Source organism: Ochlerotatus camptorhynchus, unplaced genomic scaffold (assembly GCF_037179485.1).
Source record: "Ochlerotatus camptorhynchus isolate MF236.1 unplaced genomic scaffold, CSIRO-AGI_Acam_v1.1 ptg000150l, whole genome shotgun sequence".
Taxonomy (NCBI): domain Eukaryota; kingdom Metazoa; phylum Arthropoda; class Insecta; order Diptera; family Culicidae; genus Ochlerotatus; species Ochlerotatus camptorhynchus.
Window position 1 is genome coordinate 3,890,478 of NW_027040640.1, and position 15,231 is coordinate 3,905,708.

A 15,231-nucleotide genomic window follows, 5' to 3' on the forward strand; every position below is an offset into this window, starting at 1 on the left:
GCTACCTGGAACGCTTGCTCTGTAAGAGCTAAACAGATTGAGCTTGCCGACTTCCTCCGCAAGCATAGCATCGACGTGGGTCTTCTAAAACGGAAACCCACCTAAAGTCCGGTGACAGCTTCTGGTTGCCTGACCACAACATTATCCGGCTTGATCGCACCAGCTCCAGGGGGGGTGGTGTAGCGGTCATCGTCAGAAAGGGAATCAAGTTTTGCACTCTGCCCCACATCCGCACTTCTATCATCGAAGCCATTAGTGTGGAGGTGGAAACACCAACTGGAAACGTCCGGTTTATAGCAGTTTACTGCCCACTACAGTCAGTGTACCACAAGCAACGGCCTAGACATCCAATTCAAGAACGACCTGACCGCCATCACTCGTACTAGCTCCCGATTCATCGTTGGGGGCGACCTGAACGCCCGCCATGAAGCTTGGCGGAACTACCAGCGGAACCGGAACGGATGTCTATTGTTCGACCACGCACAACATGGTCTGTACACTGTGCAATTTCCGGACGAACCAACTTTCATCTCTCCGACGGGAAATCCCTCTACGCTGGACTTCTTCCTGTCGAACATCGGACTATCCAAGCCGGAGACGCACAACGATCTCAGCTCCGACCACCAACCGGTGGTGACTGAAGGCGGTGTCAACGTGGTTCCTGCTAGAAGCTGCCTGCGTAAAGACTACCACCATGTCAACTGGGTGCAGTACGGTCGAATGGTGGACAGCAATATCGATGAAAATCCACTGCTCGACACCGTAGATGACATTGACCGGGCGTTGGAAGGACTCCAACAGGCCATATCCGAGGCTGACGAGACATGCGTTCGACGAGTTCCTGTGAGGGGTAAGTTTGTTGCTATTGATTCCCACACCCAATTATTGATTCGATTGAGAAATGTGCGTAGACGCCAGTTTCAGAGGACTGGAGATCTGGGCAAAAAACGTGAAATGGCCGTTCTGAACAGGCAGATTGCTTCCAGAATGGACTCACTCCGAAATGAAAGTTTCGGGCGTGTTGTCCAGAATCTGGACGACCGCTGCAGACCATTCTGGAAGGTAGCCAAGGTCCTGAAAACTCATCCCAAACCCGTTCCACCTCTCAGAGTCGAAAATGATGACGATCGGCTTTTAATCACCCCACAGGAGAAAGCAAATGCGATCGGCAAGCATGTCGCTTCATCGCATTTGCTTGGATCGACTATCCAAAGTCCACTCGAAGATCAGGTTGCGCTATGCTTTCAAAACCTAGATGCCTCCCCTTGTGCCGTGCCTCCGGCGTATATGATTACAGTACAACAGATTTGCTCAGCGCTGAAATACACCAAGAACATGAAAGCTCCCGGGTTTGACGGTATATTCAACTTGATCTTGAAGAGACTCAGCATGAAAGTGCAGTCTCTTCTAACCACTATCTTCAACAGATGCTTGGAACTGCACTACTTTCCAAGTATCTGGAAGACAGTGAAAATCATACCTATCCGCAAACCCGGGAAGGACCCAACGCTAGCTTCAAGCTACAGACCAATCAGCCTCCTTTCAGCGCTGAGCAAATTGTTCGAGAAACTCATTCTCAATCGTTTGCTCAAGTTTGTCGAGGAAAATAACATTCTCCTTCCGGAACAGTTTGGGTTCAGAAAGGGGCACTCCACAAATCACCAGCTAGTTCGGGTGATGAATAACATCCGAAGTAACAAAGCTGTATCCAAGTCCACAGCCATGGCCTTGTTAGACGTTGAAAAGGCGTTTGACAATGTTTGGCATGACGGACTTGTGTACAAGCTTTCTAACTTCAACTTCCCATTACATCTGGTTAAAATCACCCGTAACTACCTCCAGCAAAGGTCGTTTAAGGTATCATTGAATGGTTGTCTTTCAGACACGTTTTCCATCCCAGCAGGAGTCCCGCAAGGCAGTCTGCTGGGCCCCTTGCTTTACAGCATTTACACTTCCGACATTCCTCCCCTTGGAGACGGTTGCGTGTTTTTCCTGTTCGCAGATGATACCGCAATAGATCAGTGCACGGTCCCTAACCTCACTTTTTGCTTCCTATCATTTTGTCTGTGAGTAAAAGAGATGGCAACGAATGGGAGCCAAAACAAACCACCCAAAACTGTCAAAATTTACGGGAGAGGGAAGAGTGCGGCAAATCTTCGTGCACTGATCTATAGCCGTCAAAGGAAGGATGCCTCGCGAAATAACGAACAAACTTCAACGATGCCTTAACGCCTTTGCTGATTATGCCACCACGTGGAAAATCAAAATCAATGCCTCCAAAACACAAGCGATCATGTTCCTCCATCGGCAATCGCCCAAACTGAAACCGGCTCCATCTTGTACTGTAATCATGGATGGCACAAGGGTTGAGTGGTCTCGGGATGTTGTTCGATGAAAAGCTCCTCTTCCGTTCGCATGTGGAGAAAACCGTAATCAAGTGTTCTGCCTTGGTTAGGTGTCTGTATCCGCTGATTTGCCGCAGATCCCGCCTCTCAAGGGTGAACAAACTGGCCGTCTACAAACAAATCATAGCACCTGCGATCCTCTACGCAGCTCCGGTGTGGGAATCATGTGCACAGACTCACAGGAACAAAATTCAGGTCGCACAGAATAGAGTGCTGAGGATGGTTCTTGATCGTCCTTTCGACACTAGAATAACAAATTTACACGAAGAGGCAGGAATTGCCAAAATAGATTCAAGAATTAACGAAATTAAGACTAAATTTGCAGAAAAATGTAATTTATCAGAACATGCTTTGATAAGCAATTTGTATATAGTAGGTTAGGTGTATATAGTAGTTGTAGGTTAGTTGTAGTTGTAAATAGTAGTTATAAGTAGTCTCCTTTTTTCCAATTCAAATCAAACCAATCCCACCAAGGTGGTCATACTTTAAAACAGGCCTGATAGGACTAGTAACTGTAAATAATAATTAAAATCTCAAATGAACTAAAGTTGAAAAGACGCATCTGTGTCACTTGAAAAATTCATAAATGTAAACCACACAAACACAAGAAATAAAGATCATTTTAAGTCAAAAAAAGTCTCAAATCATTTTCGCTTCGGACGCCGTGGTGAGCAGACAGCAAAAGCAGCAAATACAATCGTCTGGCTCGCCGTGGCGGTGTCAAACGTGTCTCCGGTCTGATCTACGAGGTGTGCTGAAGGTGTTCTTGGAAAACGAGATCCGTGATGCTGTCACCTATACTTAACACGCCAAGCGTAAGCGGCCATCGATGTCGTCTACGCTTTGAAGCGACAGACGAACTCTGTAAGTTTCGGAGGTTAAATCATCACCAACTATGGCAACAAAACGGCCCTTTTCTGGGCCAACAAGCTTATTACAGTAAAAAGTTAGAATAGAATTTATCTGCCTGTTGGTCTATATTCAGAACCACACGCCCCCAACGACCACACAAAATGCTCTCCAGAGTTGTAATCTTGTAACTTGGAAGCAGGGGTGCAAGCGATTTTGATCGATTCTCTTCATCAACTTTCTCTTTGAAAAAAATACTACAAATTTGGTAGCCTACAAATCGAAAACGGAAAGAGTTAAGATAATAGATGATCGATTAATTAAAAGAACTAAATTTTCTTCACATTTGTTTCATGCCCTAGCGGTCCTACGTCAAGCTCCCGTTCGTGCCCCTAGGCATAGACCCTTCTACTTTTTCTATGTTGTAGCATGAAATTCAAAGTAAAATTGTGATTTTATCGTTTCTTCTGAATTTTCAACGGTATTATACACTGACTACATTAAAAATAGTATTGCAAAATGTATTGTTTTTAAACAGTTAAAATAATAACAACAATCAATATGAAACTAACGATTTAAAATTGGCGCACTACTTGACTAGCCTATTGGTCCCAAGCAAATCGATTAACGTATCCCATTCTAGTCAAAATTCTAGTACTACACAATGTTTGTTTTGATTCGCTTTGAAAGTTTGACAGATAAAATGAGGGGTTAGTGGATTTTCCTATGTTTCGAGGGGTGCATCGATTAGCTTGGGACCGAAGATAGTATCAGAGCTGAGCCAAAAAGTTGAGCACGTTTCTTCGGGATCTACTAGTCTTAGAGTTACCTCTATGATAATAACATAGAGGTAACTCTAAGACCACTGAGTCCCGAAGAAAATCATTATTATTTTTGGCTCACTCAGTACCAGAACAACGGTCCCAAGCAGTCCCAAGCTATTTCACTCACCCCTGCATGTTCTGCATGAATCCACACACCCCTGATGTTATCTGTCAAACTTTCATAGCGAATCAAAACAAACATAGTGTAGTAATAGAATTTCAACTAGAATAGGGTACGTTAATCGTTTGCTTGGGACCAATAGGCTACTAAAGTGGTGAGCCAATTTAAAATCGTTAGTTTCGTATTGATTGTTGATAATAATCTGTTGAACTTCAACTTCGATTTTCTCAAAATGGTGGATATGTTACATTGGTCTATTTGAAAAGTGACGCGAGAATTCGGCAGCAAGGATTTGCTCGGGGATTTGTTCCTAGTTTCGCCCAAATGAAATGTTGTCATTGAAGTTGTTGATGTCAACAAAACATAAGATCCACATACTCCTTCAAGGATTTACCTGAGAGGTTTCACAGTTTTTCCGATTGTAAAAGGGGAAGTTTTTACAGATAAAATTAATATATTATTTAATAGATAGGTATTTAAATATTAAGCGATTTGCCGGTTATTGACAGCACCTCCAGAAACCATGCCCCGTTTGACTAAAGCTGCCCTTGCGGCAAAGGCTCGCGAGGCGGTTAAAAGGCAGATTCGTCAATCCGCCGCAGCTCTACTCGTTCCACCGGTAACCTTCGGACCAAACCCCGAACCGCAGCACAATCCGGAATTACCTGTTGAAGGTGACGACACATTTGTCATTTTCGTGTAGTTGGTTTAGTTTTACGCGCAATTTCAGGTGGACCCTCGTTTCCGTTGGAACCGACAATCGAAATCGATATCAAACAGGAAACGGTGTTTACCGGAGTTGAAAACCAGTTGCTGCAGCAGGGAGAAGTGGAAATAAAGGAGGAACTTTTGGATCCAGGGAATTCGGGTCTGGTGGATGGCGAGCAGGACCCCATCGGCCAAGATGAGTGTCGATTGTTGCTACAGTCAAAGGAAGAAAATGAGCCCGATAACCGATGCCAGTTTTGTCTGAAACTGTTCCAGGAAAGTGGTGGGCGAGGTATCATAACGAAGATGAAGATTGAATTTGTTTTGGGTTTGAGCAAATATGATGCCCCGGAAAGGCATCCGGAGTGTTGTGAGGGCTGTAGGAAAATGTTCGACATGTTCTACGAATTTAAGCAGTCGTGTTTGTTGGCGTTGGCCCGACCGGTAGAGCTATTCGTCTGGGCTGGGAATAAGGGTCCATCGCAGTTTGTAGATTTGAAGCCAAAGTCGATGGGAAGGAAAGCTGGACGGATCAAGGAAAGCAAGACAAATAATTCTCAGAAGATGGAAATTTTTCATGGCTTAGGGCTAAGTTCCAAGCAGGAAAGTCTTGAACCGGAGGCAGTAAGCACTGAAGCACTTTCGGCAGAATTGCAGCAGGACGTTAAGGAAGCGGAGTGTGTAATCTGCAAAGAGAAATTTTCTGACAGGTAACTTGAATGATTTAGTTAGCTTGTTAGACAATTTACAATAGCTTTTGTATTTTTTAGGTCGGCTCTAAGGCAGCACTTGTTGAAGCATTACCCGACAGAGTCAAATGAATCTGCTACAAAACGCATTGTACCGGTAAAAAGAGAGAATAAATCCTACTGTGGCCGTTGTGGGAAATGGTTTTCGGTCAAATCGGTCTACTGGCAGCACAAACCGAGCTGTTTCGAGACCTATAAACTCAATAAACGTCCACCACCTGAGCTTGCGTGCTCTCTGTGTCCAAAGAAATTCCTTCGCCAGCAAGAACTGACGTATCATACCGACATGCACAACGGTGAGCCCGAGCTGATTTCGCAATAACGAGACCAACTTGCCAAATTTATTTCAGGTGTACGAACGATTCCCTGTCGGCGGGAGGGTTGCAGCAAGATGTTCTACCACCCCAACGTTCGACTACATCACGAAAAGCGTTGCGGAAAGGAGGTCCTGGATATATGCAGCATCTGTGGTTCCATTTTTCGTTCGAAAAGTGCCCTAGGCGTTCATTTAGCTACTCACGCGGATCCGAAGTTTAGGTGTGAACTATGCAACAAGAGCTTCCATTCAAAGTAAGTTATGCGAAATTCCAACTTCTTTTCAGAAATCAATCGACCTCTCTATCGACAGGGCCAATCTCAAGAAACACGCCACTGCCCATTCGGACGAGCGTAAGTTCCAGTGCAAGGTCTGTGGGAAGCGATTCAAGTCGCACGAAGCGAACCGAGTGCACCAACGGATCCATACAGAGGAAAAACCATATGTTTGCCACATTTGCGGCCAACAGTTCACGTACAACTGTTTGCTGAAGACGCACCTGGAGAAGGGACACGAATCGGTGCCGGCACTGCTGGCACCGAATACAAAAGTGTTTCCCCCGAATCCATCCGGTGGATTGGGGTTCTGAGTGGAACATTTTCTACGCTGTGAAAGTTTGAACGGACGAAATAGATGTTGGTTCGGAAATCGAAACTATTCTGGTCCACATGTACAGTTGGTTTTGAAGAAGCCTTAAGGAATAGAGGTGTAGGTATTGATTAACTTTTATTTCTGTTGATTGTAGTTTAAGTAGTTTAGGAATTTATGTGCATGTTACAGATTATTGCATTGTCCTTTGTTTCGACTTGTATAACTTGTCATCTAAAACAAATAACTTCGGAAATATTTACAAAAAAACTGATTGTTTATGTCCTTCTATAAAAAAAACGCTTCATAACTCAAAATCTCCAGCAGATAGAGACATCATAGAGGAAACTCTAAGACCAGAAGGTCCCGAAGAAACGTGCCCAACTTTTTGGCTCAGCTCTGGTACTATCTTCGGTCCCAAGCTAATCGATGCACCCCTCGAAACATAGGAAAATCCACGAGCCCCTCATTTTATCTGTCAAACTTTCATAGCGAATCAAAACAAACATAGTGTAGTACTAGAATGTCGACTAGACTGGGGTACGTTAATCGTTTGCTTGGGACCAATAGGCTAGTTTGCAACCGGTGATATTACCAACAATCAATACGAAACTATCGATTTTAAATTGGCTCACTACTTGACTAGCCTATATTGGTCCCAAGCAAATCCATTACGTACCCCATTCTAGTCCAAATTCTAGTACTAAACTATGTTTGTTTTGATTCGCTATGAAAGTTTGACAGATAAAATGAGGGGTTAGTGGATTTTCCTATGTTTCGAGGGGTGAATCGATTAGCTTGGGACCGAAGAGAGTACCAGAGCTGAGTCAAAAAGTTGAGCACGTTTCTTTGGGACCAACTAGTCTTAGAGTTACCTCTATGATATAACCATAGAGGTAACTCTAAGACTAGTAGGTCCCGAAGAAACGTGCTCAACTTTTTGGCTCAGCAGAGCTGCCAGGTGGTTTTATAAAAAATCTGTATCCACTCTATTAAAAAATCTGTATTTTCTGTATTAACGATTTTTTTTCTTAATTAATCATGTTTTGTTGTTTTACAAATACAGTGCATACAAAATAACCATAAAAAGTGCTTAACCACCTATTCGGGCTATCGTACTAACCATTCGGGATATAATTTCGTCATTTGTGATATCGTCCGTACTTATTTATAAGAGTGATATGAAACCGTTTGAAAATGTATGGAGATTTTAGTTTCTATTCATTATCTTCCTGATAAGCAGTTTTAAATGCAAAAAAGTTTGAAATTTTTAATATAGATGAATACAATTAATTACATCATTTGTGTGGTAGTTATACCGAAAAGTCGAGAGATGTCGCCCCGCCAGTGCTGGTAAAATCATTTTTGCAGTATATCAGAAAATCCGCAATTTCTTACGAAATACATTTTCAATGCAAGTAAAATGTTTACGAGTACTTGTATTTGTACCATTTTAATGTGCTCGGGCACTTTTCTTGTATTTAACATACATGCTTATATTGGAAATATTCAATTAATACTGTAAATCCCCATACAATCTCAAATCGTTTACTACCAGCTCCATATGCATCCGAAAGCGGTTGGTCCTCTGGTTGTGAATGCTGTCAAGAACACCATAACATGATTAATTGTCGATGGAAATTTGATAGGTTCCCGAGCAGAGGACAAAATGAAAACAAGAATTATGTTGTTTTCATTATTCCTGATAACTCAAATTGATTTCATTTTGATGGAGTTGATGGCTAACAGAACAAAAATGAGAGCTAAAAGATATGCGAAGAATATCAAAATTATAACATATATTGATATTAGTGAGAACTGCTTGATAACTTATTTTGATATAGATTTTTTTTTCTCAAGCATTTTATAAAAATCTGTATAAATCTGTATTGTAATTTAAAAATCTGTGATAAATCTGTATTCTGTATCGGGTCTGTATTAAGATTAAAAAATCTGTATAATACAGATAAATCTGTATAAATGGCAGCGCTGTGGCTCAGCTTTGGTACTATCTTCGGTCCTAAGCTAATCGATTCACCCCTCGAAAAATAGGAATAACCAATAACCCCTCATTTTATCTGTCAAACTTTCATAGCGAATCAAAACAAACATTGCGTAGTACTAGAATTTCGACTAGAATAGGGTACGTAATGGATTTGCTTGGGACCAATAGGCTACTAAAGTGGTGAGCCAATTTAAAATCGTTAGTTTCGTATTGATTGTTGATTGTACTACATGGCAACACTAAATGTACTAGAATGTTTTGGTTCTATCTCTTTCACTCTACTCTAAACTGAAATGCATAAAAAAATGACGAAATGATACACTCTTTGCACACTGTCAAAGATCATATTGCACACAAAATCAACTATGTTCAAATCAAAACAAAAATACTAACCCATCTGGTGGCTGATGGCACAAGCTTCTAAGAAAATTCTATTACAGCGAACCACATTATTTTAATTGATTTCTTCGCCAGTTTGTCGTCTGTCACTTCGTTTGTGCTTATACATTCCATAAGACAAACCACATAGGTCCTATAAGAATGCATAAAAGGTATGTGTAACCGCTTATATATTTCAATTGACACATGATCTTCATTAACTTATTGCAAGGCGTCTGCTTATTAGTTGACTTATACATTTTATGAATAATCAGCAATAGAAATTTACCAAAAGGTATTGCTGATTGCATTTGAAACTGGACTGTCCCAAAAATGCAAAACATGTGATAAAAGTGCACGTTTCCGTCAAATCGTTTTGATGTCTTCGGAGCACATAAGAAATAAGTGCACCGAAGACACCAAGACGATTAGACGTAAACTTGCAGTTTTATCACACTTTTTAATAAGTGAAAACGCGCTTATTAGTCAAATTTGGTGTGAAACGCGCAATATAAGGAGATTTCTATCCGTGTACTAAACTAGAGTGAACTGTAGTGACTGCCCATACCCGCATGTCAGTCCCATTTGAAAAATCGCCATGTTGAGAAAAAGACAACTTTGCATATTTATATAATTTGTTGTTTTCTCGTTGATTCTAATTATCAAGTACAGCACCACTGCTGAAATTAGTTGCATTACAACATAACAATATCGTGTGTAACTAAAATATAATCAACACTTTTGTTTATCACGAGAAAAATGAGCCGAAATCATATGGGACTGGTATGCGAGTACTTTCGTTGACAAGCGCAAAAGTACTCGCATACCAGTCCCATTGCGCACTATCGCTTGAGTTGTTTACCTCAGACGTAAGAAGTGCATTTCGAAATTAGCATTGGATTAGTACTTTTCGCGTTGCTTGATAAGTTACAGTTTGGTAAAAATGTCAGCTCTTGAAGCAATTAAAATATACGGTGGTGACAGTGAGAGTTCAGAAGACGAATTCTACGGATTTGACTCGAACAACAAATCGGAGCAGTACCCGGAAGTTTCCCGCACAGCTACTTTTTTTTTTAACTCGTCCAAATATTGAAGATGGGCAAGCTGTTGGTCAGATTGATGACGATAAATCTATCGGTGATAACAGCAACTCTGCAAAGGATTCTGTGACCAGTGAAAGCATCGATTCGGAAGGAAGCTATTTTGTCGAACAGCGCAGAAAAAATCGTAAAAGAACGAAAAAAGAACAACGTAAAGCTGTTGTGGAAAAAAACGTCGTACTTCTCATCCACCGAAACTTGTACCTTGTGGTTGCCGAAAAGGTTGTCCGGACAATGTTTCCAAGGACGACCGAACCTACATTCACCGTGCGTTTTGGAAATTAAATATCGCTAGACAGACTGCATTTTTTCGCGAAAGGGTGGATCGCGTTGCTGTTAAAAGGAGAAGTATACACCGTCACGATTTCAAGGAACCCCGTAAAAATGCATTCGTATACTTTCTCGTTTGAAATGGCCGACAAACGAGTCGTGCGTGTTTGCCGGAAATTTTTTCTCAACACCGTTGGCTACGGAGAACATTGCGGGTAAGAAATATAAGCTATTTATTAAAAGATCATTTAAACATTTATATTGTATTTATTTCCAGAAATATAATCTATCGGTGCCTTCCTTCTGATGAGGGCAACATATCTGCTAACCAGAAAATGCAAGGAAAATACCCAAGAAGCACTGATCGCAAGAATGCTGTAAAAGCTCATGTATTCTTGTACAATCCGACGATTTCACACTATCGTCGTGAACATGCACCAAACAGGCTTTATCTACCAACGGATATAACGGAGAAACAAATGTACCAAGAGTACCAAGAAGCGCACCCTGAAATGAAAGTGAGCTACACATTCTTTTGCAGAGTCGTGAAAGAGCTGAACATTTCTATTGTTAAACTCGGGCACGAAGAATGTGAAGCATGCGTTGCTGCTAGGCAACATCAGAATTTGTTGGGACACAAAACTGAAGATGGAAGACGTGGCTGCTCTGTTTGTGCGAAGCATGAAGAGCACATGAGGCTCGCCAAGGAATCGCGTGATCAGTATCGCGCAGATGGCGACCAAGTTGAGCCAGACGAATTAGTGCTAGCTGTGGACCTTCAGAAGGTGAAATTTTCCAATAACATAAAAGCATTTTTTTTTTTCAAAATATTCGTTTTAGGTTATTCAGTTACCCCGACTTGAAGGTTTCAAGACGATCGTTTTTTCCCAACGTCTTCTGGCGTTCAACGAAACGTTCGCTCCAGTTGGGAACTATGCCAAGTCCAACGCAGTATTAGCGTGCCTGTGGCATGAAGCCGTAGCAGGCAGGTCAGCAAACGACATTATCAGCTGTTTTCATCGAGTCATTTTTGGCCAATCTTCTTTTTCCATTTGGCCAATCTTCGGAAAATAACATTTTGGCTTGATAACGGCGCCGCTCAAAACTAAAATTGGGGACTACCCAAGTAACAATTTCCAGATGAAGAAACGCTTTCGTTTTGATTTTGTTCAGCTGCATGTTGAATAATAATTGCACAATGTGTTCACCACAATTTTTATAAAACCCTTGTTTACACTCGTTTGGAGAACCTATACAACTGCAACACAAAGGTGTTGTCTAACGTATTCAGTAAAACGTTTGCCCAAAATCAATTTCTTGTTGAAGAAACGCTTCCATTGTGATTTTATTCAACTGCATGCTGAATAATAACTGTACAATTTGTTTATTACAACTTCTGTAAAACTCTTGTTTACACTGGTTTGGAGAACCTGTTCAACTACAGCATTATATATCTACGCGGTATAGGAGTAGAAGCAACTTTTATACAACGTTTATAGATACATATTTAAACTCAAGCTTTATTATTTTGGTGAAAGCTCTTATACAACGTTTGTAGACACTTCTTGACAGCTGCTTTGAAATTTAGTAGAGAGTAAACCTGAGAGGCGTTTGTTGCACTCTTTTATGACTCCTAAATAATCATTGAACAGCAAGCGGTGAAAAGCGTTTACAGCACTTTTCAATGACTCCTTAACAACCGGATAGAAGCAACTTTTATACAACGCTTATAGATACATATTTAAAATCAAGCTTTATTATTTTGGTGAAAGCTCGTATACAACGTTTGTAGACACTTCTTGACAGCTGCTTTGAAATTTAGTAGAGAGTGAACCTGAGAGGCGTTTGTTGCACTCTTTTATGACTCCTAAATAATCATTGTACAGCAAGCGGTAAAAAGCGTTTATAGCACTTTTTAATGACTCCTGAATAACCGTTGTGTAAGTACTCACAATATTCACAGATTAAAATTAATTTAACAAATGTTGTGGTACGCCAAAATAATTACTTGTACAGTTTTTATTAGATTAATTTATTGGTGCACATTGACAAAATATGTAATTATGCCATAATTCACATTCTGTGATCATGGAGGAAGTAGTAACTAGCATCGGTTTAATCTTTGATTGATATTCTTTCAATTAATCTCCCTAATAATTAATTGAGAGAATTTATCTAGAAATGTTATCGTTGATTATATGATATATGTCTTAAATTAATGTTTGCATTTATTAATAAACACCTATATATATAATTTACCTCTACTCCACCGAGGGTTTCTCGAAGCAAGATTCGAACTCATGATCCCGGATTGCCAGCCGCTTCTGTTTCCATCTGCTCTATTCTTGAATACATATTTTGAACATATGAGAGAAGTATATGAAGCTCATCTTCAGTGACTTCTCTTGCAGTCGAATAATCATTGCCTTATGGTCATATAAACGTGCCTATCACTTGTGCTATTTTTAGCAACAAAATTGTGGTTGGTGGTTGGTCGAACGTAAACAATCATTTAAGAGTGCTCCAAGCAGCTTTTGAAGCTTTTAACCAAATGGCAATACAACTACATTCTTGTTCAACTCTGGAAGCTATTATTCAACGTTTGATCAACTCAGGTGTTTTATAAGAGCTCCCAATGGTTTGTTTTGATGCGTTTATTCCACGTTCTATATAGCTCTTGTCAATCGGTTTAACTAAGGTGCTATAAAAGTTATCGTAGGTCTTATAAAGTATATAGGGTTACGGTATGTAATGTGGGTCTAGTCCTTTCATTCGGCCTATCACGCAAATAAATAATTAATTAAGGAATATTACACAAAAAATAAGGAAAATATTGATCACTGATGATTGATAAATGTGTACCACACACAAATCAATTTATATCACAACATTTCAATACATTTTCAGCTCTCGTAAGTAATAAAACTGGTTGAGAATATCACTCTGTTCGGAGTTTTTAGCCGCCATGACTTCTAAGGTTAAGATGGGAAGGTTGCACTGACGATCATCAAATGGCCTGATTATGGCATTTATTGAATGGAATTACCTGATAATACACACTAGACGTAAAACTCACAGTTACTGTTTGAATATTTTATGTTTATTTTAATTGTTTAACAACGTTTTCACAAGTAAATCATGGACCCAACTTTAGGGACACATTTCTTTTCTATGTTCCTAACTTTGGCCCATGAAATTCATTTGACAGCATATAGCAATAAGAGTAACGTCAACAATGTGGTTTGCATTTGGATGATAAGGAACGAACAGGAAGGGAGATTTTTTCTGCCAAATCTGTATAATGAACATCACAATGTTTTGATTTAGATATTCTGCGGTCGAAAGACGATAAGCGAAATTTTTAATTTTTAATTTTTAACTTGAGTGATTTAATGTAGTTTTCGTAAAATTTTCTCTAAGAAATGTTTTGAGGAATGAAGAGTATTAAGTTAACAGTGATAGTGATAAAAAAAAATACATAAGAAAACGTTACCAAGAGCGTTTTTTTTGAGAATCAAACAGGATAGGACGAAGTTGCATCCATAAATAGACCCAATTTGGGGACAATAGACCGATATTACATACATTTCCCTGGTGAGTTTTTGTCTTAAAAAAAGTAAGTTTTTCAACTTTTTGCGGTTCCTGATAGCAAACGACATGATAAGCATATCTAAGCATACCATTTAGCAGTAGAATATCGTTTGCAGGTAAATTAATTGATGAGTTATGATTAAAAACGTAATCTATGGCTGCATATTAGACCGAGGTTAGGGACGTATACCCTAGTTAAACCAAACGTAAACAATCATTTAAGAGTGCTCCAAGCAGCTTGTGAAGCGTTTAACCAAAAAGGCAATACAACTACATTCTTGTTCAACTCTGGAAGCTTTTTTTCAACGTTTGATCAACTCAGGTGTTGTATAAGAGCTCCCAATGGTTTGTTTTGATGCGTTTATTCCACATCCATTATGGCTCCTGTCAAACAGTTTAACCGTATGTAAACAATCATTTAAGAGTGCTCCAAGCAGTTTTTGAAGCTTTTAACCAAATGGCAATACAACTACATTCTTGTACAACTCTGGAAGCTATTATTCAACGTTTGATCAACTCAGGTGTTGTATAAGAGCTCCCAATGGTTTGTTTTGATACGTTTATTCCACGTTCTGTATAGCTCTTGTGAATCAGTTTAACTAAGGTGCTATAAAAGTTATCGTAGGTCTTATAAAGCATATAGTTAAACCAAACGTAAACAATCATTTAAGAGTGCTCCAAGCAGCTTTTGAAGCGTTTAACCAAAAAGGCAATACAACTACATTCTTGTTCAACTCTGGAAGCTATTATTCAACGTTTGATCAACTCAGGTGTTGTATAAGAGCTCCCAATGGTTTGTTGTGATGCGTTTATTCGACGTTCTGTATAGCTTTTGTGAAGCAGTTTAACTAAGGTGCTATAAAAGTTATCGTAGGTCTTATAAAGCATATAGTTAAACCGAACGTAAATAATCATTTAAGAGTGCTCCAATAGCTTTTAAAACTTTTAATCAAATGGCAATACAACTACATTCTTGTTCAACTCTGGAAGCTATTATTCAACGTTTGATCAACTCAGGTGTTTTATAAGAGCTCTTAATTGTTTGTTGGGTATTTCTTCATTTGATATTGTTGGTCAACTCCCCATCAATTCAGACGAACGAAATAGTCCTCAAATTTTTTGAGTCTGGCCATACTTTCATGGCGGCAGATTCTTTTCACGCTGCTGTGGAAAAAGTTATGCGCCAAACTCCGCCAGTTACCTATCCAGAGTTTGTCAATGGCGTTGGAAAAGCGAAGAAAAGTGTCGAAGCATTGGATATGCAAGTAACTGATCTTTTTGAATCTACGTTCATCGTCAGTCAATACACCCTGAACCAATGTAAGAA

At 39.9% G+C, this 15,231-nt stretch overlaps 1 protein-coding gene across 2 annotated transcripts in view; it reads left to right on the forward strand.

Moving 5' to 3' along the window:
* Window positions 1–4,629: 4,629 nt before the first annotated feature.
* Window positions 4,630–15,231, forward strand: part of LOC135701176 (zinc finger protein 84-like) — a 271,564-nt gene continuing 260,962 nt past the window's right edge. Inside the window, exons 1-5 of one of the 2 annotated variants that reach the window (XM_065221933.1) lie at window positions 4,630–4,873; window positions 4,930–5,617; window positions 5,678–5,952; window positions 6,007–6,226; window positions 6,285–6,561. In XM_065221933.1, coding sequence (XP_065078005.1) covers window positions 4,723–4,873; window positions 4,930–5,617; window positions 5,678–5,952; window positions 6,007–6,226; window positions 6,285–6,561 — 1,611 coding nt within the window. In that variant the 5' untranslated portion in view covers window positions 4,630–4,722. Of the gene's footprint in view, window positions 4,874–4,929; window positions 5,618–5,677; window positions 5,953–6,006; window positions 6,227–6,284; window positions 6,607–15,231 lie in introns of those variants that run through there. The other variant, XM_065221932.1, reaches the window with a different exon arrangement.